This window comes from Bacidia gigantensis (assembly GCF_019456465.1).
Source record: "Bacidia gigantensis strain McMullin 20006 chromosome Unknown contig_180, whole genome shotgun sequence".
Lineage (NCBI taxonomy): Eukaryota > Fungi > Ascomycota > Lecanoromycetes > Lecanorales > Ramalinaceae > Bacidia > Bacidia gigantensis.
The window spans coordinates 839,196-863,114 of NW_025408596.1; the positions used below are offsets into that span (position 1 = coordinate 839,196).

Genomic DNA, 23,919 nt, shown 5'->3' on the forward strand with positions numbered 1-23,919 from the left:
AATAGACGCACTGTTCAACAAACAACGTTCCCGAACAGACGAGGCGATGTCACCGTGATGGCATTGCGATGACAACTCTTGTCATCTCGAAACACCATGTCCGATAACGATGCCTCATCAAATTCTCCCGAAAGATCCTCCAGCTCAGCTTCAGAAGATGAAAGTGAACCAGAGGAGCAGGTGGAGTCACTCATTATCGGACGCGCCAAGCGGGCCACAGCAGGCAATCGCCTTTCCTCGCTCGTGGACAAGGAACAAGACGATGAGATCGAGCTCCTGTTTGCGGAGAATGAGCAGGAAGAAGACGATTCATTTGACGAGGCCGAGGACGATGCTTCGGATGCCAACCTGGACTCCTCCTCGGATGAAGAGGACAAGGAAGGGGCGACAGGAAACGATGAGTTAGCTGGAGAGGAAGAGTTGCAGAAACGAGATCAGCAGGAGAGGAGAAAGCGGAAGGCAAAGGAAATGTCAAAATTGCCTGGGATGAGGCGAAAGAAGGTCAAGATTGATCCCACGGCCGTCAGCACTCCCGCTCCATCACAACCTCGTGCAAAAAGAAGTCGGAGCGAGTCTCATGGATCGCGACAGCAGCCGACGCACCCACTCGAGTATCGTCCCGAAAACAGACGGTCCAGAACAGAGAAGTCGTGCATCAACGGCTCGTCGTCAGCGAAAAGCAACGCGTAAAAGTCATGCGGCAGATGGAGGTGGCCCAGAAACGGAAAGACGCCTCGCGACCAAAGGCTTTGTCGCAAGCGCAGCGACTAGAAGAGGCAGCGAGGATGGAACGCAAGAATGCACAGAGTCTCAATCGGTGGGAGGAATCGGAGAAGAAACGACTTGCAGAACAAAAGGCTAAACTTGAAGCACTGCACAGCCGACAATTGACGGGTCCAGTCGTCTCATGGTGGAGTGGCTTAACGCGCTGGGTCAATGGCAAGATCACACAACTTGGAGTGAAAGACACCAGGGAGTCGGGTTGTGACGAGCAGCCTGCTAATTCGCAGCAACATAACGACCAGATATCTACATCCGGTCTTGACCAAAACAACACGGTGGGTGTACCTGCGAGCGTGTCGTTTCCCCAGACATCCCCACAGCAAGCCCAAATAGCATATTCTCAGCCGGAGCAATTTGCTCCGCCCCAAGGCCCACTTGGTTTCTTGGATGGCATACATGCCTACGCAGCCTTACCAGTACATCAGCAGCGAGATGCGTTTACCAGATCGGCCAACGGCGACACGTCGATGCCGTTTCCACCCACGACACAAGAAACGCCCATGAAAGAAGAATACGCGAGCCGATGCCTAGTGATCCTGAAGAATGTCGACTCCAGTGCTCAGAAATTAGCGGAGATACAAAACAGCGTGCTGGTCAAGAAACACAAGACTAAACTTCAAAAGACGTCACCCGAACCTTGCGCTATCACAGGACAGGCGGCCAAATTTCGAGAGCCTAGAACAGGCTTGCCGTACGCCAATCCCTACGCCTACAAGGAGATCCAGCGGCTTCGGAAGGGAGAGGCCCGATGGAGCAATCTGCTCGACAGCTACGTCGGGACCAAGCAGACGGTAGCGAGAGGGGTTCCGGAGCGATTCCGGGGACCGGCTTCAAGAGGCTAATGCATGCATGGCGACATCAGCACTGGCGCTCACATGATGTTATATCTAAGTTTCATCAAAGGATGAGGGTCTAGCTCCCCGGAAAGAAAGCCTAGAGTCCGCTTGGATTGATCCTGCTTGGACGGACGACACAGGGGTACTCATTCCAAAGGCTTTTCCACACCGATTTCACAGCTGGGTGGGGGTGGAGGAGCACTTTCCAATGCCACCATTTGCATGTTATTGGGAGGCCAGGCTGACTTGCTTGAAAGCTGGGAGCTATTGTGGTGGACACAAGGTATGAGTAGGTATGCCAAGGGTTGAAGATGGACCTGGACGAAAGAGGTAAGTGTACGCGCAACCGCCAGAACTGGGGAAGGCGAAGGACATGCCATTGCGTGACAGCACGTATATCGTGCACACGTTATTGGCGTCACTCGCTGTACTGTTGTAGGATTATTCGCGTTAGCATTGATGGGGTGCTGAGGCGTATTCATAGCGTGATAGTGCGTTATCCAAAGCTGATGAAAGGGGCATATAAAGAGTCTCGCTACTACTGTCAAGCAGCGCTCTCCCGCCTTGTCGCAGGAACAAGCTTAGCCTTGTCGGCTCTTTGTGTCAATAATAATATAGTATTTACTTGCATCATTGACAAAGGAAGACCAAGTCTTAGCGATCTCGGAGCACCCACGCAATCAGCCATCAGCCATCAACCATCAGCAATCAGCAATCAGCAATCACAGTCGGCAATTCCTCCTTATCCTTATCAACTCTAGCTCGAACCCAATCCCACCACTCTATTTCTGCCCCTCCCACTACGTCGGCTAGTAGTAGTATCTTCGACTTATGCGTCACTGTCCTCCTCTTCAACAATTCCCTCCAGCCTTCTGACGCGTTGCCTACGGCTTCGTCTCTCGTAATTACCCATCATCCTTGCTCATACCCACCGGAAAAGTCCTCTCCCACAACATTGACGGCATTTGCCGCCAATCGCGCCTTCTGACCCTCCTTTCGCGTCATCTGCCTATCGTCAGCGGGCGATAAGCGTCAGAGGACGAACAAAGCCAGCAGCTGGCATGCAGTAGCACAAAACCTACGCCATCATCACTGTCCACCGCTCATTCCACCACGACAGCAAAGCAATCGGCCCTCTTCACCGCTGTCCCGCCCTACCCCTCGGACGCATTCCGCCCATGTCTGGCCTTCAGCATGTCCGTGTCAATCGTTCCCCTCCTCATGTGAAGAAGGCGGCCCGCTCGGCTCCCGGCGTCTCGCAGAAAAGCCTGAGTCAAGCAAGCAGGCCACGAAAAGCTCGCAAGCAGGCCAGATACGAAGAGGAGGAGGAGGAGGAGGCTGAGGAGGAAATCTTTGATTTTGAGGAAGACGACCATATGGCGACGACCTTTCCGCAATATTGGTACTTCCCCACCCTTCAGCTTTGGCCTTCACACATCAGATGCTGATCCAGACTCAGCACAATGTGCGATAAGCAGATTCTTGTACCAAACTCCACCTTCCTCTACTGTTCAGAACACTGCCGCCGTCTGGATGCCATGCCTTTCAACGGCCCTCACCATGCCTCGTCATATTTCTCACACTCGTACAAGCTACAGGATCGTCATCACCCGATCATGGACCCTCTTGGTCTCTCCGTTCCTCGCTACGTCCCAGCCATGCAACCAACTCCACGCCACCTCAAAGAAGCGAGAATACCTTCCAACCAACACGATGGTGGAAAATCAGATCTTGATCCCACAGAATGGAAGCCCTCTGAAAACGCTCCACTCTCAGACGATGATCACGGTCCCAAACCCAAATTGACCGGTAGCAAAGGCAGACAGGAAATTAATCGGCCAGCCTTAAGCGACGGAAATAGCAATAAGGAAGCAACTCAATATCTCGCCAAGTTCCACCCCTCCAGCAATGGAAATCCCCGCCTCTCAGGTCCAGCCAACAAGGGTAGTCGCACTCTGCCACCACTATCTCGTGCCTCGACAGCAACAGCCAGTAGCACAGCTTCCAGTACCTCAAGTCTCTCGGGCTCGCCATACTCGCTTCTTTCGCCTCCACCAGTCAGTGTAGCCACGACTTCGATCACAGCCCATTCTGACAACAGCGGAAACAGCTTTGAGGGCTTGAGCCTTCAGGAAAAGAATGAATTAAAATATGAAAAGCGGAGGGTCAAAGTGCCCGCAAGGAAGAGCGCTGCCAGCGGGAGCTTGAAGAAGTTGCTAGGAAGCCAGCTTTAGGCTGATTGACGCTGCCTAGCTTTTCGTTGCTCACATGTCAGTCTAGTATATACCAGCCACCACTGTGATGAAAGACACTTGATTTCCATATGATTAGATGGGTATGCAGGATGGGCTATCTCAGCTTGACTCTATCCCACTTTACGTTATCATTTGTATGACTGGTCGGTGGTCATTTGAGGTGTACTTCGTGCTGAAGGGTTAGAATTTCAATATATCATTGTGGCCTTGGCCAGTCGGAACTACCACAGAACAGAGTATTACGTCTTTGCGAAACTCCTGTGCACCAAGCTCGATGCCTTTCATGGCCTCCTGCAAGTGAGGATCCTTCTTTTTGACCCTCTCCCTGAAAAACCCATATTGTTGCGGTGATCATCGCTTGAGACCTTTCGCTCGCAAAAGTGACCATGGGTAACCTGCTTAGTACTGAAGGTCGGTAATTGTATCGTTAGTGATGTAGCCATCAACCGCAAAAGAAGCTAAGAGTCGGTCGGTCACAAGTTTGAAAGAATTTCGGACTCAAAAGGTTATGATACACAGGCCCAAGAAAGACAAGCCTTTATAAGCACAAACTCTAGAGGTCGCATCATGGCAGAAATGCACTCATAACACCATACTCATCAGATCTTTTCTCCGTTGCACTACCGTCGTCTACTTTTCGCCCTTTCCACACCCGCCCTCACACTAGCCATCTCCCCATATCTGCCCCTCTCTCTCGTGGTATCGTAAGCCTGTAAGACGCGATTCTGGCTTTCGTCGGCTTGACTAAATGCATACCCTCTTTGCTTCCGCATCCTCTGCACCTGCCTGACCTTCCGAATCGCCTTCTGGAATTGCTCCATTCGTGGTCTGTAGTCCTGAATATTGTATTTCTGGATCTCTTGCACGTGGTGGTAGGTTTGCGGGCGGTACATGCGCTTGTAGTATTTCCAAGCAAAATCACGCATTAGGCAGACGGCGGGGAGGATGATAGCCATGAGATAGAATATAGGCGAGGTGAAGAGACGGGGCACAAGCCCGTTGTATTCCGTGGAGAACCCCAGTTTCGGCGCGACGACGCCGTAAGCGGCAATGAAGATGAGCCAGATGACCATGCTACCAGGAATAGCAAGGAAGGTATATTTAGTCCAGATGTTGGTGACGAGGGCAGCCTTACCGAGGACAGTGGCTAGGACGGCGGTGTAGAGGGCCGTGCCCCAGACCCAGTGACCATCGATCTTTCCATCTGATTGAGGAACGTCGGGGGTATCCCAGTACCAGTACCACATGGCTTGGGAGATGAAGTAGGAGAGTAGGGAGTGGTAGAAGCCATTGAGAATCCAGGAGAAGAAGGAATGCATTTTGAAGAAGACGCCAGCTTGGCCAAGGCGGTAAAGTTGAGGGTAGCGGTCTAAAAGGCGGGCGGAGATGAATTGGTCAAAAATCCCCATTACGAAGGGCGGGAAGACGGTGAAGAAGACATTGTAGAAGGATAGTGTCCAGGATTCGAAGATGACCTGTCCTGAAAAAGCATTCTGGAAAGCGAACTAGTTGGTTGTTAGGTAGGTTGACAAAATGGTGGATTCAGACTGCTTACCCAAAATTGTGTCATGTACAAAGCAATGTTCTTGTAAAATGAGTACAGTATTACTTTTGATACTCGCTGGTAGCTCCAAGCACCATGGACAAGCAGAAGTTTTCGTAGGTAGCGAAATTGGCCTATAGCAACATCGGCACTTCTTGCAGCCTGAAGACCTTCGACACCGCTGATGCCGACTCCGACATGGGCTGCTTGTATCATTGACACATCATTGGCACCGTCCCCTATAGCTAGTAAGATGGCCTTGAGATTCCTCTTTACGAGCTTGACAACCAGCGCTTTCTGCAAAGGCGACACGCGGCAGCATATCACAGCTTTACACATGACTGCCAATTCCAAGAACATTTTCTCAAGATTTTTCTCTAAAGCATAGGTCAAAGACTTGCCATCAATGACTAGTGCCAGAGTCTCCAGCTCAGCTGCGCCTGTGTGGCTTTTCACAGCAGTGAGCTTATTTTCAAGATTGGTCTTAGTAGCAGCTGAACTTTCTTCGTTGACGATCAGAAGAGTCATGTCTTCGCTAATCAATTTGCAACTCATTCCTATATTGATAGCAGTCTCTTGCCTGTCCCCGGTGAGCACCCAAACTTTGATACCTGCTTCCTGGAGGGTATGGATTGTGTCAGGTACGCCATCCTGAAGCTTGTCCTCAATAGCGGTTGCACCAAGCAGATAGAAATCATGTTCTATTATTTCAGCTGCTTTGTCGAGTTCTTCCGCACGATTACCGCTGACTGTTGTGTTTGCTTTCTCAAAGACTTGGTACCATTGCTGGAACTCATGCTCTGGGACCTCACGCATAGCCAGGCAAAGAGTGCGTAAACCCTCTGTTGCGTATTCTTCTAGGTGCTGTAGGGTAGACTCTACTACGGGATTATCTTTGCCAAGCCGCTCAAGAATGACGGTATCGGCACCCTTACAATAGACGCGAATCTTCCCATCTGGACATCTGAAAATAGTGGACATCCTTTTCCGGGTCGAGTTGAACTCAAGCACAGCTAGCAGTTCGTACTCGTGATCTTCTCCTTCGATGGAAACAATCACCGCCCTCGGTTTTCTAGCTGTGAAACGATAACCTAGCGTGACTGCTCCTTCCACCAAAGCACCCTCGTCGGGTGAGGCTGCTTGATACTTGATCTCCCCGGGTTTTTCGTCTCTGCGCTCGGGGATGACAGTGTGGCAAGTTGCTAGAAGTGCCAAAAAATTATGCATGGCGATCCGACTGGGATGCTCGTGCAGGTTCTGGCGGAGCTTTCGAAAGTCATAAATACCCAAAGGATTCGCATCTGTGGCCCTTCTGTCTTCCGGCACTTCATCGGCGTATTGTATGCCACCTATGGTACATTGTCGGAATTTCATCATATTGCATGTAAGGGTGCCTGTCTTGTCGGAAAATATGTACTCAATTTGACCGAGTTCTTCGACTAAAGAAGAAGTCCTACAAACAGCTGGTGTGTCTGTTCTGTCATAATAGATGTCGAGGTCGGAATTAATCAAAAATGCATGATAGTACTTGACTATTTCAATGGTCACAAAAAGTGATATTGGTACCAAGTTCGAGTAAAGGACCCAGTAAGTGAAGATGTCAGAAAAGAATTGCTTTGCACCATTTGGATCGGTGTAATAGAGGTACTGGAGCTTCTTCTTGGCCGTCGCGCGAACAATGAGGTCGCCGACCGAGCTGATGATGCTGAGTGCTATGAGGATCGAGACAAGAGCCAGGATCTGAACATTGACCATCCGCTCCACCTGAGTGCGTTTAATTGGAGTCGCAGTTGCGTTACGCATTAACTTTGTCTCGTGTCCCGTGAATACCACAATCCCGTGGATCCAAGGTGTGTTTCGCAGAGTTGCACCTCTAAGGAGCAATTGGTCAGGTGCAAGTGGCAGTTCTTTCTCGCCCCCTCCTGCAGACATAGTAAGGGTCGCCTCATATGTGTAGAGGCTACTATTTGGCTGCTCCGATCGTACTCGGCCAGATAACCGGCTCAACTCGCTGGGACTCACGAGATTAGCAGTCTCCGGAATTGCTTGTTTGATTTTCAGATTCGTTTCGCCGTCCAGATTGGCCGTCTCAATGTAACACAATCCCTCAGGCTCTGATGTTGCTAGTAGGACCAGATCCGCCGGAAACGGCTCCTCAGACTCTACTCTGACAATATCCCCAACCTTGACACTTATCCACTTCACGTCCTCAAATGATGAGCCTCGAAGAACTCGTGCCCTTGAATGGTTGAGCGACTTGTCAGAATTCTTTCTCTTGAAGTCTTCAACAAGCTCTTTCCCTGCAGATACTAGAAGGACTATTATGAGAGGACCTATGGTGGTGTATCGATTTGTAGGAGAAATGTTGGGTATCTGCTGCAATGCGGCAGTGAACAAGAAGAACAAGTTGGCGTATTTGGAGAATTGTTCGAAGAGGAACTTGGGGAGGAAAGTAGCGAAATTGTATTTTGCAGTCGAGACATGATTGTCAACGTACTTGTTCTGTACGTTTGCTGGAGGATTGTTGAGATGTATTATGCGTGGCCCAAGCGTCGACGGATCTGGTTTCCCTCGGCCAAGCCCAAATTTAAAGGTACTCGGTAGCTTTTTTGATGGAGGATGTTTCTGATCCTCCGTGATTTCGTTGTCCGTTCTCTGCTGACCCGCTGCGTTTTCTCGTAGGGGAAGATCCATCTCCGAATACTCAGGGCCCATACCGAGCATGACTTTTGCTCGACCCATAAGCCCTCCACCCAAGCTCAGCACGCTATTCCTATTCCTGTGTCCTCTGACCATTGGTGTCGAGCCCCCTTCGACAGCACCGACTTGCTGGTAGTAGCTTCCTTGCATTGATCGATCGTCATCGTGGAAATCCTCCATGTCGGAGTAGCGTTGATAGCTGTTCAACTCCGATGTTTGGGAGAACGTTCCAGTGTTTTCAGGATTCGGGTACGGAGCATGCTTGTGAGGTGTCTGAGTGCCTGATACTCCGGGCGGTCCTGCTGTTGAAGATTGGAGGCCGCCAACGAAATCATCGTAGGACGTAGAGGGCCGGGGAGGAGGGTCGTCGGATGTTGAGATGTTGTATTGATGTAGCATCTGCTCGTCATTGACAGGCGGCGGCCTCCCATCATTGTACACTGGATTCGAGTCTTCAAAATCTAGTAATGGGCCTCGAGTGTCTGAGGGGTGACTTGTGGCTCCAGGTCGCTGGGGCCTTCCGGCCATGCTGAGATGCTCGGTCGCAGCTCGAAAAGGGGTATTTAGAGTGGCATAGCCGGCAAGTAGGTGTAAAAGAGTTCCGATTCATGAGTGTGACAGGTAGTATATCACTCATGAGTGCTGCCGCGAGATTTCAACATTGGCTTCAGAAGGAAGTAATCCTGACCCCCAGACCCTTGATGGTAGACCCTAGCGTCTCCGCGCTTATGAGCACACCAGCCACTGTGGCCTGTCCTCAGCCTCATTTGCAACTTCAACCTTTCACGTCCCCAAATAACTTTCGTCAACTTCATTCGGTCTGCCAGAATGGTCTGCGCTAAATGCCAACGAAAAATACAGAGTACCACTCTAGCCACACCGGGTGTGAAGCGTAAAAGCGACCTTTACTATGGATCCCCCGCGGGAAATAAGTCCAAGGGTTCCTCACGCTCTCCTTCTGCTACTGTGGGCAATGCGGGAATAGGCAAGAGCAAGTTATTATCGAAGGCAGCAAAGAATCCTTATGCGGCTTACTCGAATTCATGCGGCACTTGTAAAACGAAGATAGATCAAGGACATAGGTTATGCACGAGATGCGCTTTCAGGGCTGGCAATAGTATTTTCCTCCTCTACGGAAGGCTTGATGATCACTTGGCTGACGAATATATCTTCGAAGCCTGCTCGGTGTGTGGCAAAAGCCAGCATGGTGCAAATGCCTCCACAGGGGGTGAGGTTGTCTCTGGACAACGGTTTTCATCGAAGTGAGCTTGGGTGACTGCAGATCGATCGCACTCACGTACGGCTATCAGTGAAATAGGGTGAGAGTAGACTTTGCACTATTTGATAACGTCCAATCGTCAGGCGAAAGTTATATACAATTCGCTAGAAAGCGCGAGACGGATTCTCCTATCAGCACAGGCACCATCAACTTTTACCTCTGCGGAAAGTATCGCTATATCCAGCCATATTCTCGTCAATCTCTTCAACCTCGAATCTGGTACCTAATGCCTCTTTGCCTTCTCGGATCATGACTTTGAGTTGCTGATTAAATACTTTCAGTCGAGCATCCTCCTCAGCCTCCTTTTTGCGTATCCGTGCGGCATGTTTCTGGACTTCCGCACTGACTGGACTGTCTCGTACCGGCGAGGCTGATCGCGGCGAAGCATAAGATGCACGATCAGATCGGAGCCTTGGGGAGGCCGCGAACGAAGGCTGCGTCGTCGGTGGTTGAGGTCTTCTAGAACGCGGACTGGCACGTTTTGTGGATCCTGGTGAGGAAGCAACTTTTTTCGACACCGATCTGGAAGGGCTGGCATTCTTTGAATGTGGCGTATTGCCTACGATGACCCAGTTCGTCGTCATATCAGGATCCCGCTTGTTCCGCTTCCGCGGCGGTGTGCTGGCTTGGTCCTGTAGGCCTTGCGACCAATAATTTGGGATATAATCTTCTTGCGGAAATTTCCCGGGGGTTGCTGGGATTTCATCGTCATTTCTCCAATAATTTTCTTGCATTACAAAATCCCATTGACTCGATTTCTCATTCTCATTATAGGGCATCGCTCTCATATCAAAACCTTGGCCTCCTCCGGAGTAAAACCCTCGAAATGTAGACGACCAATTCTGCCACACTTTGCCAGCGACGCCGGCAAATCTATATATGGCATTGCCTACCCCATCTCGAAGGTTCGGGGGGTTTGGTATCTGATGTTGGCTTTTATCGCTAGATACTGTCTCCGGTGTTCCCATGTCAAGAGAGTCTGACTCCGAGTCAATCAGCCGTCGTCGCGTCGAGAGAAATTGGGGTGAAGCATGGTCTTGCGGAGGGTACTTCTGTCCTGTTGAACTTATTGTAGCGGCCCTGCTTCCTGGGGCCAATCTGTATCTTGTGCCTGCGAGCGAGACGGGACTGTCAAATGTTGGTATAGTATGCGCGGGGGGGATGCGTTTGGGATCTGATGCGGCAAAGAGTCGAAGTTTGGAGAGCCCCTCTGGAAGTCGTGTCGCGTTCGTTTTCTCCCTCGAGTATCTACAGTGTAGGTAGGCTTCGCGAGAGAAGCTGTCGAGTTTTGTAAAGAGCTTGCGGCAGAGAGCGGAGGCGGTCGAAAGAGATGGCATTTTGCGCCAACACTAGTATCGACTTTAGGCGTCAGAGGGTTGTCCAGTGGAAGAGATGGGGCTGAACCAGATGTCATAGTTCCCAAGAGGCGACTCAAAGTAGCAGGGGTTGGGCCATTGCAGGATGCCTTTCTCCCGTCCGTTGACGTTGACCCTGACGAGCAAGTGTTTTGTTTGTCTGTGAGCCCCGCAAACAAGCTACGGGAAGAGCCGCTTTGCAACAGCGCAAGATTCGGGGCCCGCATCGAAAATTACCAAAATAACCAAGATTACGAACCGCTCGATAGGAAGGGGAAGGTGGGTCAGAAGGTGGGATGTGCTTTCCTGGAGCTACGGCCGCGTTACTCCGGAATCGAGGAGATCAGATGGGAACGAGGTCAGCCAAATATGTGCATCCATCTGGTGTATGAATGTCAGGAGCCTTTGAGCATTCTTTGATGACCATGACAATGTGTTCTTTCTCTCGACTACATTTATCGCCATATCTTTGATCGGCCACCAGGTTCAAAGAAAGCTCTTTCATGCCGTCCTCTATTCAATTCTCTCGAGCAAAGGCATGTCAGAGTCAAGCGCATACATCCGCCTTGGGGACTGGCATAGGGGTATCCCTGGCCTTCGCAGGCTCCCGTTTTCTGTAGTAGGCATCATAATTGCTCTCGTCTGCGTCAATGCTATCGTATGGGTAGCGGTTGCAATCGTACTTGTAAGACCATGTCCCGCAAAGGCTCCAGTGGCGGTGTAAAAGGTATTCTGTTGACGTGAACTCCTAGCATTATCGGGCGTACGCATCACCTCTTCCTATTATTTACATGTTAACAGTCTACGGTCCTGCCTTGACGGTAGCTGAATCTTCTCAGCGAACTCATATCGACAGCGGTCTTAGCATACACGCTTGGGCTGCGACATGCCTTGGACGCGGATCACATCTCGGTATTCATCTTCGAGCCTGTGTTCAAAGGATGAGTGTTAATTTCTGACAAGGCGATTGATTTGATGACTCGACGTTTGATAGCATCAGGCCAACGGCCAGTCACTGTTGGAACTTTCTTCTCGCTTGGGCATTCCACTATCGTGATCATTACCTGTATTATTGTAGCCGCCACTTCTTCAGCAATAAGCTCCAAGTTCGACTCGTTCAGTAAAATCGGAGGGATCATTGGAACTTCGATCTCTGCCGCCTTTCTGATTCTACTGGGTATCATGAACATATATATTCTGTATAAGCTGATTCGTCAGATGAAGAAGTTGATTGCGAGAGCTCCAGGGGAAGAGCCACCTCTGGACATTCATGGCGCCGGCTGCCTCTTTCGTCTTTTTCGAAGACTATTCAAAGTAATTGATAGGTATTCACCGCGCTAAATGGGATATCCACTGGACAACTGGCTCATGTCTGACGCTTTGCTAGGCCATGGAAGATGTATCCTTTAGGCTTCTTGTTCGGTCTCGGTTTCGATACATCATCGGAAGTGGCCCTTCTCGGGATTGCGTCCGTCCAAGGCGTAAAAGGCACATCCATATGGTTGATACTAATATTTCCCGCCCTTTTCACTGGTTAAGTTCCACAACTACGCCTCCAGTTGGCTCAAGTCTGACTGCAATAGCGGGCATGTGCCTCCTTGACACCGTAGAAGGCGCATTGATGATGGCCTTGTACACCTCGACTGCCGTAACGAAGGATCAGATAGCTGTGCTCTATTATTCGATTGTTTTGACAGTTATAACAGTGATGGTAGCCGTCGTGATTGGTATCATACAATTCTTGAGTCTCATTCTCAATATTGCGGAACCAACCGGCAGGTTTTGGGTATGTCAAAGTATCAAGGTCGCAGGACCCTAATTGACGTCTGTAGGATGGAGTCGAGGCTGCAGGGGAGCACTATGATATAATAGGTTTGTGAAATATCAGTTCAAACATTTTACAAAGCTGACTATATGTCAGGTGGCGCGATATGTTGCTCATTTGTTGTCTTCGGCGGGCTTAGTGTAATGATCTATGGACCTTGGCGGCGATACATCGAAGAAGGTCGACAACGTCAAGCTATATCAGGGGATGATAGCATAGCAGCAGCTTCTGGAGTGAGCAAGCCATCAACCAGCGAAGAACCTGCTACTTCCTCCACAGAGAACAGAGAAATGGAGCCGGACGGATGTAGCCCGATACCGGGTAGACACAATAAAGATTGTGCCCTAAGTGAGGTATGATGCTTCATGTCTTCTAATAAGATCACTTCAAGAGTCGGTCCGATATTTAGACACCAACAGAGACGGCACAATTCTGCATACCTTATGGTTTAGATTCGGCAGCAACGCTGGCTACCTGCAACCTCTCATTCATGAGCCGTGTCAGCTATCACTCATTTCGGCTATCTGGCGAGTAGATCCGAAGAATGGTCTAGTTTTATGAGATTCTGGAGATATAGTGACATCAAGTTCGTAGAACAGGAGAAGCAAGGGCTTCGCTTTCAGCTCTGGAAAAGTCTTCCCTTTCTCGTTTTTGTGAACAACGCTGCCACAAGTTTGCAGAGACTTGCTTGTCAGCCCTGCAAAACATTGATACTGCGTATTGAATTTTATTTTGGCCTTCTAAGCAGCCGCCTGCAACGGCTTCTGGGCACTGTCGAGATGAGAACAGGGATGATTCTAGAACCGGCTATGACATACTCTGCGGTCCACATACGTCCTCCACGATTGGTAAACCAATTCTGATGTGCACGATCTCCGGCCGATTCGGATCAATCAAGGTCGTTGCAATGTCAGAACGGACAGGCTTGTCGCCATTACCTCTCAATACTTTTCCAAAGGTCAGCTTGAACCCAAGAACACCTCAGAGGCATTCATAAGACACGCCTGTTCGACCAGTAGTTTATTATGAATCCAAGCCACCTCACCTCAGCTGGTCGGAGGAGGTCGCATGATTGGGGGAGACCCTAGACCACAGATGTGTAAGATCCCACTATCGATCGGCGAGCACGTTCTTGACAGCTGCAAAGTCCTGTGAAAGTAAGGTCTTTTGTACCTCTTCCTTGTCCAACCACTGGAAGTCCAATATTCCCAGCTTATTAGCCCGAAGGTCTGGCCTACCTCCCATGATCCGTGCCTGCATAAGGAAAATTTTCTCTCCCCGCGTACCGGCTCCAGAGATTTCGTCAATGATGCTTTGCGGATAATTATAGACCTGGTGGCAAATCGGCATGTTGCCAACAACCCAGGTATTCATGTTGATACCTCCCGTTTGGACTAGCAGGCGCTCAGCGGCCTGGACGCAAAGTGTTAGTTGTTTGTGTCTACCAATCTACGATGACGTAGCTTACCATATGCAAACTCTCTTTGCCTTCGATAGCACACTCAGGAAGCACCCATTCTCCACGGGTTGCTCCCTGTTTCATTTTTACGACAAGATACAAAGTCCTCGTCAAAGATCGATTAAGACTTTTCAGGTCAGATGTTCGATCTGCCTTTGTCACCCTTTCCGAAGGCTTCTCGATAAGCTCGTCTCTTTTCCTACCCCCCGCCGTACTGCCGTCTTCCTTATCTTCCGCATCTCTGATTAAGGCTTTGACCTGCTCCTGTGGCTCGCTGACACCATCTCCAACCAGCAACTCATCGTTCCAAGCGTCCGTTCCATAGCCGCTAAATCGTCCAATATCCCTTGCTGGCGTCAAGCGTCCCTTAACTTTTCGCTTCCATTCTACGTCCCCAGGAGTGCCCTTCTGATAATAGAAGTATCGAGTAAATGGAAGAGCGAGGCGTTCATTGAGGCGACGCTGGTACAAAAAATAGGCTTTCTCAAACGGAGTGAGATCGCGGGTCAAAATGGGTGGCCGTGATAGCAGCACTGCAGCCTTGATCCTGTGGTGAAAGCTATGGAACTCCGACGTTATCGAGGACGGAGACGTGTGTTCAACGATTTTTGGTTCTATCGACGCTGTCTCGACAAGAGAAGCAGCTGCAGATGCGTGTCGGACTTGGAATTGGTGCGAAGCAGATCGACATGAGCGACAAATATAACGGGGAGATCCTGGTGTCTTGTTAGCTTGCAATTCGCATCGGAACGTGTCGCCTACTTAGTTGTGCAGCAAGTTGCAAGAAGCTTTCAGAAGTTTTTGCCATGTATATCTTTAAAGATGAAATAATGACTCGCGGGGTAGAGCTTGACAAGAATCTAATTGCTCGTGGAAGGCGGAGAGGGCAACTTTTTTTTCGTAGACCTGAGGAGCGGCCGCTAAGCCTCTCCAGGAACATTGACGACGGCCCTCGGGTTGAGGGGGCACCACCGAAGCGGCTGATTTCTTTTAATTCAATTCTTCGATAGTACTAGTCATGAGGACCTGCATCGGGCACACGGTACATGATGCGACACGTTTCTGTGGCCGATGCGTAGGGTTGTAGTGACCGGCCTAGGAGCTGTGACTCCGCTTGGAATAGGTAGGCTATACAATTACTTGTAAAGACGTCTGCTAATGCATCAGGCGTCAACCGAACGTGGCCACGATTGCTTGGCGCAAAGTGTGGTATCGTTTCGCTGAAAGACCACAAGACATACGGGCATCCAATTGAAGAACAACAATGTCATGTCGCGGGAATCTTGCCGCAATACGAATGGCGAACAGCTCTTACACAGTGTTTTACAGAAGATGTTGGCCTCATTCCTAAGGGTGCGATTTCTCATCTACTCATAGATCATCAGGAAAGACGACGAACATCTCAATTCATGAGGTATGGCCTGCTTGCCACGAAAGAAGCACTGAAAGATTCGGGATGGGAGGCTCGCACGCAGCGGGACCAAGAAATGACAGTACAGCATGCCCGTGACGCATGTCCCGATCGCCTGACTAAACCACTCAGGGTGTATGTATTGGATCTGGTATTGGGAGCCTGGAGACTGTCTACGAAACCTCTGTCAACTTCGCACGTGGCGTAGGTCCTGCCACACCAGCTCATTGCACCCACAACAGCTCTCACTCTCGTTCTAGGGTGCTAAGAAAGTTTCGCCCCTCTTCGTCCCGAAGCTCCTCATCAACCTGGCTGCCGGTCATGTATCGATGAAGTATGGCTTCAAGGTAATTGTAGCTTCCCCAGTCCAGAGACCCCATTCATAGCGTGTGTACCAGGGCCCATCACACGCCACAACCACAGCATGCACCACGGGCGCACACTCCATCGGCGATGCGGCTCGTTTCATATCTCTGGGTGATGCGGATGTCATGGTTGCAGGCGGAGCAGAATCGTGCATTCATCCCTTGGCCTTCGTAGGCTTCCAGCGATCCCGCTCACTCACCACATCCTACAACAACGCGCCTGAGCAAGCTTCTCGTCCTTTCGACAAAGCTCGAGATGGCTTTGTCATTGGCGAAGGATCCGCTGTGCTGATTCTGGAGGAGCTACATCATGCTATTAATCGAGGCGCGCGCATATACGCCGAGCTCGCCGGTTACGGAGCCAGCAGCGACGCTCATCACCTTACTGCTCCGCCGCCAGACGGCAATGGAGCAGTACGGGCAATGCGTTCGGCTCTGAGGCACGCAGAGATACCTCCTGCACAAGTCGACTACGTCAATGCTCATGCGACGTCTACAAATCTTGGTGATTTCGCTGAGAACCGAGCAATCAAGACACTGATGCTCGGCGAAAGCGGTAAGAAGCGACCGCAAGATATTAATGTGAGTAGCACAAAAGGGGCGACCGGCCATTTACTTGGTGCCGCTGGTGCCATGGAGGCAGTGTTCAGTGTTTTGGCAATCAGAGATTCCGTTCTTCCTCCAACCTTGAACCTAACTGACATAGACGTGACGCAAGGGTTTGATTGTAATTACGTCCCATTAGAAAGGCAGAGTATGCATGTGAAGGTGTGCTTGAGTAATAGCTTTGGATTTGGGGGTACTAATGCAAGTCTATGTTTCAGGGGTTTTCAACGGAAGTAAAATTTGGGAGCGGTCGTGTTCGTTACTATTGGCTTTGCTATTGAAGCCACGTCTATACTTGGATTGCCAATCCATTCATTCCACAGAAAGCCGGAATTCATCATCACCAAATGTCTCGTTTTTGAGCCTACCACCTTTTAGGTCTGACATGCAGCCAACAGTCCTGGTCGATACCTAAGCAGTGGGGCTTACCCTATACTTATATTGCAACCAGTGCCCCAGAGTCTTCGGCCGTGTTAGAAAACAAACGACACTGGTTGTCAACGTATTTTACAAATCCACAAGCTCGGGGACCTGGCGGGAGTCCGCCTCAGAACCTGTGTCTAAAAGAGGTCCTTCTGACGCTTCTTGAAAGGGCGTCGTACTGGTAGTGGTCGTACTGATAGAAACGGCGGATACAGGCCTTTGGCTCTGGTTGGAGAACGAGCGGGTCGACAAATCCTGATCAAGGACCACGGAAGGTAAGAGTAATCTTGAGCCATCATCCTGGCGATCCTTCCGACCCTTCAAACGCTCGTCGCGTGAAATCGTTTGCCACTCGGATCCAAGATTAATGACAGACGCTTTCTTACCATGGACAGTAAAACTCCCTGGGCTTCGAGCTAGACCCTCGCTGTCAGCTTTCGCGGAAATCACGTCAACTAATCCTGCACTACTCGAAGATTCCTTGCCCTTCCTACTTCGGTGATGGCTTGGGGTATGCGTTGAGTCTCGAAGCGTTCGCTGGAGACTTCGACGAACCTTGGTCCGTCCCTCGCCTATTTCCGCTTCTGGAGACTTGAACTTGGCAGAGTCACCGTCCTGGCTTGGAGTTGGAGTCTCTGGCCGTTTCCTGATCGTAGGTGGGGGGCTTTCCGGCTCCACCATCCCAGCATCCCTGAGAACTTCTTGTTCGTGATTAGCATCATGAACAAGCGGCGTCGTCAATGGTGTACCAATGTCCCCAGCGTCAGAAGCCTTCAAGCCCTCGTTGACACTATGTGATGATTCTCGTGCACCTGAGGTTGTAAGCGTAGCCAACGCCGGCTCGCGAGTGCTGTCTGAGTTGGGGAGTGCCTTAGATGGCTGGAACGACAGTGGTGGCAACTCCCATGATCCTTTCGCTTTGTGACCATTCGTGATCGGTGTTGTTTGAAGCATTTCGAAGACCTCGTCCATACTGAACGGTTGGGCGGGAGAAGGTTGTGTCGCCGGCCTTGTATCCCCCTCACCACCTGATCCGACCCGGGAAATCAATCCCATGTCCTCGCTTTGCTCGTGTTGCCTTGACCTTAGGCGTACAGGTGTAGTATCTTTTGGTGGTAATGTAGACAGACCTTCTGCGAACTGAAGACTCCCTCCACTGCTAATATCATCTTCTAAATCTTTGATGAGTATGTCGTGGTAGCACTTTATCCGCCAAATGTCGACTCGAGTCCATTTTATTTTTGCAGACATGCTGCCAGCTGCTAAGATGATTCGCTCCCGGGTCCGATTCTGTACGGGTGCAAGAATTTGCAGGTGCCTTGCATTCCTCAGATGCACGTCAAGAAGATTGTTCAATTCTTTCAACCGTTCGTTAGCTTCGTTGATCTTTTGCGTCATTATTTGGCGTCTAGCAATTTGGATTTGCTGCACCAGTGGTGAATCGAGAGGAGCTTGTGGAGACACAAGCTCGCTGACAGAGGACTCATGAGAGTGGCCAGTCTTATCCGTATCAACACGATTAATGTCCTGTTTTGCTGATATCTCTGGATTTTGACCATTCCATCCGCGCATCCGGACGCCAGTGGTCCGAAAAGCAGAAGCATAATTGAGCTTCGCAAGCCAGTCATTCAACTCAGTTTCATTGTCCGCAAGAAAGATCTCTTCTAAACCGCCATGCCTAACAAAGGTGAAGGCATTTTTGTGCTTCCTGTAGGACGTATCTTGCAACGCGACTGCATCTTGGGTGGACATCAAGACATCAGGTTTAAATTGCTCTAAAGGCGGTTTAAAAACGACAGGCAAGCCCCTGGAAGTATATCTCGAGTGGGAATCATGTTGATGCATCAGTGTTTTGATCCAACCAGAATTGCGAAAGAAGTACAGTTGCGCTCCGGTCAAAATAGCACCCCATTCCTGCCAGGGAGATCGAGTCTTCTTCTTCTTGGTGTCTTTTCGCCACAAAATACCTACTTTTGTTACCTTGATGTCTACTAATCCTGGATGAGCGTCCGCAGGGTTGGCAACAGTTTCAGGGGTTGTAAACGCGTCCGGTCTCGACCTTGAGGAAAGTATCTGCAGAACTCCATATCTGAAGAATGATATGTGAAGCTGTCCGAAATTGCATGGCGGTCCCGTTCCCTGGTAAGTGTAGTGGTCATCAAAATCCATTACGTCCTTCAGTGAAGGCCGCAATGATTCTAGTCTGTTGTCAAGGATCAAAGTATAAGGGTCTACAGGTTCGCGAGAAGGTCTACCCGCCGCATCAGTACTTTGCTTCGTGAAGAGGTTTTTGCGCTTGGTGGTAGCGGCGCGCTCGCTATTGAGATCAAGATCATCCTCAACGTGAATAAACGGAGTGTAAGAAATATTGTCATAAAAGCACTCCAAGATCTCGTCGGCTACTCCCTGGCCCCTTGCATTCTTCGTGTAGTCCGGTTTTTGCATCTTATTCTTGTTATTCTTATTGAAAACGTCGGTGTGGAGAATGAGTAGAGAGAATGCCACGAAGTAAGCTTCATCTGGTGTGGCGTACACGCCGGGATTGCACTCGTGATAGCGATTTGCAAAGGCCTGAACTACTCTGTCAATTTGCTGAGTCTCTTTGGGCAACTCTGCAACCATCAAAAATTTTCTTATACACATGTCAAGTGGATCTCCGAAGAACTTGAAGCCTCGTAGGTAGCTTCGCAACACATTCTTCATGAAGTCATCATTTGAAAGAGATAGGACTGTGGCAACAGCCCCGCGGCTCACAGCTTCTTCCAGGCGAATTAAGTATTTTGCGGGTGTGTCGCCGTCTTCGCGGTCAGGTACCAAAATTGGCTCCCGACTGATGGTGAAAGAGTGAGACTTAGATCCAACGGAGATTGGTGTGCCAGGCAAGGGAGGGTGGCTACCGCTGTAACGCGGTTGATGCGGTTCCGAATTATGCCGTAAGCGTGCCATGTTGAACAATCCACCCAGGCTTGCTCTCCCGGTTGAGGTTGATGTCCTGCCAGACTGGGGTAGTGTAGGTGTAGATGTAGGATCATCATCCGCATGTTGTTGGAGAGACTGCTTTGACTGACTTCTTTTGCCAAAGGGCAAGGGTCCTGATGGAGCAGAATTGGTCGAATCTCTTCTCATAGAAGCATCGAGATGTCCTGGTGAAGGTAAAGGAAAAGGGGCTTCGGTGCTTTCTGAGCACCTCAGTGGTTGTTTTCGGGCAGGGGATGAGCGACAATACTCTTCAGAAGGCGTTACGGCAGCTGACGCAGAAGGTGAGGCACCCGTATGAAAGGAAGACTCGGACGGTGGTATTCTTACGGGAAGTGGAAAAAGGGGGCCTTTGTTTTTTTTCCTTCCTGGAAGACGGAAGAAGGTCGTTGTGGTGGAAACTGTTTGGGTTGTTGTAGCTGCATACACATGCTCTCCTAAGCTGCCGTCCGATTTTGAAGACTCAGAAAGCCTCGAGACAGGTAAGGCCAGGGTAGAATTAATTTCATCGCCGTAAGCTGGGGGGCTATTGACCCCTCGACCCTTTTCCGGTTCATCAAAAGTAATTCGCGACTCCCTCGCTCGTGAATTCGCCCGACTCGAGTCATTTGTGGCCTGGCCAACATTGTGTCTTCGCTCTTGTAGTGACTTGCGAGAGCATTGAGGTTTCAACTTTTGGGAAGGCTCTAGAAGGCTTTCATGGTTGGAAGGCGGACTTAGAGGTACTTGCTGCGAAGATGAGTCGATGGCGTCCACTTTGATTGAAGGTGCTGTGAGGAGGCAACAATCAGCGTTCGCTAGTAATCTAAGCATCGTCGGGCTTACCTATTGGGAGAGGAGGTGATACTGCGCATGCTTGATCTCGTGCGGTTCTAGAGAGCTGGGGATCGGACACATGGCGTTTAGCTAGGAAGCTGAATCGCTGTCGTGGAGGAGGCTCTAGATTGATAGAAGATGGTAAATTGTTCGACAGAGGGTCGACAGCTTGTTCGGATGATTGCACAATAGATTGTCTCAAAGGAGAAGCTGATCCTCTATCCGGCTGAGGCTCAGGCTTTCGGAGGTTGGGCTTTTGGCCAGCATCATCGGCTTGTTGTGGGATAGCATCTAGGATGCTGTGTCTCCTAGTGCGTTTGGACTCGTCGACTTTCCCAGGCCGTAGGCGGCTCCAAGTCATCTTGGTACAAAAAGCGTGGCGTCATGGAGACCAGCTCCAAGTGGTGGAGAGATATTTGGCTAAATTTGGAGAATATTGCACCAGGGTGCTGAGTAAGACGAGATTATGCTCTTTATTCACGATGAGCAACTTCAAGTACAAACAGAATTACGTAAGCGAGTGTCGTATGGTAGGCGAACAAGACAAAGAAGCGTAAGAGAGCTCGTCAACGAGGAGATGCGAAAAATTTCGTAGTGACAGCTTCAATTCTCCAAAAACCCCTTGGGCAATTGACATGGCCTAAATTGGATACGGCGCCAAGCGATCGCTGATAAGAGCGTTGCCAAGGCCCCTCAAGCTTTCCCGTTAATTACATACCATACCTTGGCGTCCTCCTTCGTAAGGGATGCACTCTGTAAGGGTTTTCCCAAGGACCATCCCCCTTAACATTGGCGCCAGGCTCGATTTGGCGTGGCCATGTTCCGACTAACCGACCCTTGGGAGCAGCGGGAATTGTCTGGAGGCATGCTCGGGGGGCGTGTCCCCCAAAGGCGGCCTGTAAACTAGCCGGCGGTGTAGAGCTAGGGCCAGGCATCAATCAACATCAACTTCCGAGGGTTCTCTCTATTTTGATGCTTCTCTTCTAGACGTTTTCTCTGTAGCTCCTTTACGCTCGATTTCATTACACATCATGCATTGGCTCTATGGTCATCCCTTTGTGTTGTTGTTATGCTGCCCGGCCATTACCAACGTTGCAGCCCGCTCCTTTCTACCACGATCCTGCGATCTTCGACACCCAGCTGACTCGGGCACTCAGGGTTCCTGGTTATATCGGACAAGGAACGCTATCATAGAATCCATCTGGCCGCTCTCGCCCGTCTCAGATCCAAGGACAGGGGGTGTTCATGCAACCTCACGATCCAATCCACCGGCGAAGCTCCTCGCAAGATATGGAGGCGATATCGTTCTTCGCTTCGAGATCAAGTCATCGGAAGAAGTAGAGGCTCTAGCTGAAGCTGCTCATGTCCTGTTCTTGGATGTGTGGGAGTCCAATGCGAAATTCGTTGACGTGCGCATTTCCAAGGACGTGGTCCACTCTCTTCTAGGCCTACTTCCAAAATCGCTGCAGACAGCACATACACCTTTGATGCATGATCTCGCACAAGCAATCTATGAATCATACCCGTCTCTTGCCTTTCGAGAATCGTCTGCTTCACCAGCTCCACATTCGAGTCCATTCAGCCCCACCCTACGAAGCCCCGCCGAAGAGACCAACATCTTTTTCCGACAATACCAACCTCTTTCAGTCATTACGCCTTGGATGCGGTTACTGAGATCTCTATTTCCTACTCATGTCCGCTTGATTCAGCTTGGTATATCATATGAAGGACGAGAGATTCAAGCACTCCGAGTAGGGGTTCATCCTACGAATGATGAAGCCCCGTCCGAACCACGCAAAACAATCATTGTCTCGGGTGGATCTCACGCACGAGAGTGGATATCAACAAGCACTGTCACATATGTCGCGTATTCATTCATAACCGCATATGGAAGAGATAGAGACATCACAAAATTATTGGAGAGGTTCGACTTCATATTCATTCCAACACTGAATCCCGATGGTTACGCCTACACCTGGGAGAGTGACCGACTATGGAAAAAGAATCGCCAAAAGACGAGCCTCCGGTTCTGCACAGGCATCGACCTTGATCGCTCTTATGACTTTGAGTGGGATTCTGATGTGAACAAAAACAACCCGTGTTCGGAGAATTATCCTGGAGAGGTCCCCTTTGAAGCTGTGGAAGCTCGTCGTCTAGTAGACTGGGCGAAGAATGAGACCACCAACAACAACGTAGAGATTGCGGGCTTCTTGGATCTCCACAGTTATTCTCAGCAGGTGCTCTATCCGTATTCTTACTCGTGTATACAATCGCCTCCCACACTCGAGAATCTTGAAGAATTGGCTATCGGGCTTGCGAAGGCAATTCGAACCACAAGCGGCGAAATATATGGTGTTACTGCCGCCTGCGAAGGCAGTGCACCTGTCGTCTGCGAGGATGGGAAGCCTTCCTTCTCTCGTACATGTAGATCAGGCGACGCCATCTTGGAGGCTGCAGGTGGTAGCGCCCTTGACTACTTCTATCATGAACTTAAGGTGCCTTACACTTACCAATTAAAGTTACGTGATACCGGTAGCTACGGCTTCCTGCTTCCGAGCGACAACATTATCCCGACTGGAAAGGAGGCGTCTAAGGCGGTAAGATATTTCGCGAGTTTCTTGACCGGCAACAAGGGCATCGAGGATTCAGAAGCCGTCAAAGGCAGCATCCACGATGCAGCCAAGCTCACGCATCCTAAAGACCAAGCAGGGTTCGAGGAAAGCGAATGGATCATGATTGACGATCAAGACGAAGACGGTGATCAAGAAATTGACAATGTGGCAATCACGGAGCTCAAAAGACGACGGCGTAGATGAAGCAACCCTAATATCAAGATGCTTGATCAACTTGATCCATGGACACTTACTCAAAGTCTCCCCAAGGTGTCATCATCCTTCCTTGCGGCATCCAACGCCTTATCACCATCGACCAAGATGCACCATCCCTCAGCTCCTACTGTTCCCTTTTCAAACCCTCCAATGCCAGCATTGAACTCCTTTGCAAGCGTCAAAACCTCATGGTCATAAGTGCCTGGCTGCAACCAGACTGATGAAATGCCAGCGTCCTTTGCCTCTCTGAGGAGTACCTTGGTGACTGGAGGCGGTGTGATGATGCTAAGCGAGGTCTCGGCCGGGTGCTTTATTTTCGAGGGAGATGCGACCGTACTGTATACCGTCCCTCGGACATCAATGGAAGGGCGAGATGGATTTAGGGGAATCACTGGGAGCGACCGGTTGTGATACCATTCAAGGACTAGAGGATTGGTCGTCAGAAATGGGTCCTTTAAA

General features: G+C 50.1%; 8 protein-coding genes across 8 annotated transcripts; 4 read left to right on the plus strand and 4 right to left on the minus strand.

Annotated features, from left to right (window-relative positions):
- Window positions 1-96: 96 nt before the first annotated feature.
- Window positions 97-1,625, plus strand: KY384_003217 (uncharacterized protein; the record flags this gene model as incomplete). Its single annotated transcript, XM_044811737.1, has 2 exons — window positions 97-562; window positions 595-1,625. The coding sequence occupies 2 exons, from the start codon at window positions 97-99 to the stop codon at window positions 1,623-1,625; spliced, it is 1,497 nt and encodes a 498-aa protein (XP_044670870.1).
- Window positions 1,626-3,277: 1,652 nt separating this feature from the next.
- Window positions 3,278-3,853, plus strand: KY384_003218 (uncharacterized protein; the record flags this gene model as incomplete). Its single annotated transcript, XM_044811738.1, has 1 exon — window positions 3,278-3,853. The coding sequence occupies one exon, from the start codon at window positions 3,278-3,280 to the stop codon at window positions 3,851-3,853; it is 576 nt and encodes a 191-aa protein (XP_044670871.1).
- A 641-nt stretch (window positions 3,854-4,494) lies between these two features.
- On the minus strand, window positions 4,495-8,645 carry KY384_003219 (uncharacterized protein; the record flags this gene model as incomplete). The annotated part of the gene is made up of 2 exons (XM_044811739.1): window positions 4,495-5,379; window positions 5,430-8,645. 2 exons carry the CDS (start codon window positions 8,643-8,645, stop codon window positions 4,495-4,497), a joined length of 4,101 nt encoding a protein of 1,366 aa, XP_044670872.1.
- Window positions 8,646-9,542: 897 nt separating this feature from the next.
- Window positions 9,543-10,733, minus strand: KY384_003220 (uncharacterized protein; the record flags this gene model as incomplete). Its single annotated transcript, XM_044811740.1, has 1 exon — window positions 9,543-10,733. One exon carries the CDS (start codon window positions 10,731-10,733, stop codon window positions 9,543-9,545), a length of 1,191 nt encoding a protein of 396 aa, XP_044670873.1.
- Window positions 10,734-13,686: 2,953 nt separating this feature from the next.
- On the minus strand, window positions 13,687-14,843 carry KY384_003221 (uncharacterized protein; the record flags this gene model as incomplete). Its single annotated transcript, XM_044811741.1, has 4 exons — window positions 13,687-13,989; window positions 14,045-14,679; window positions 14,734-14,751; window positions 14,798-14,843. The coding sequence occupies 4 exons, from the start codon at window positions 14,841-14,843 to the stop codon at window positions 13,687-13,689; spliced, it is 1,002 nt and encodes a 333-aa protein (XP_044670874.1).
- Window positions 14,844-15,304: 461 nt separating this feature from the next.
- Window positions 15,305-16,654, plus strand: KY384_003222 (uncharacterized protein; the record flags this gene model as incomplete). The annotated part of the gene is made up of 3 exons (XM_044811742.1): window positions 15,305-15,388; window positions 15,707-15,793; window positions 15,845-16,654. 3 exons carry the CDS (start codon window positions 15,305-15,307, stop codon window positions 16,652-16,654), a joined length of 981 nt encoding a protein of 326 aa, XP_044670875.1.
- A 270-nt stretch (window positions 16,655-16,924) lies between these two features.
- Window positions 16,925-20,993, minus strand: KY384_003223 (uncharacterized protein; the record flags this gene model as incomplete). The annotated part of the gene is made up of 2 exons (XM_044811743.1): window positions 16,925-20,586; window positions 20,642-20,993. 2 exons carry the CDS (start codon window positions 20,991-20,993, stop codon window positions 16,925-16,927), a joined length of 4,014 nt encoding a protein of 1,337 aa, XP_044670876.1.
- A 670-nt stretch (window positions 20,994-21,663) lies between these two features.
- Window positions 21,664-23,448, plus strand: KY384_003224 (uncharacterized protein; the record flags this gene model as incomplete). Its single annotated transcript, XM_044811744.1, has 1 exon — window positions 21,664-23,448. One exon carries the CDS (start codon window positions 21,664-21,666, stop codon window positions 23,446-23,448), a length of 1,785 nt encoding a protein of 594 aa, XP_044670877.1.
- Between the last annotated feature and the right edge of the window lie 471 nt (window positions 23,449-23,919).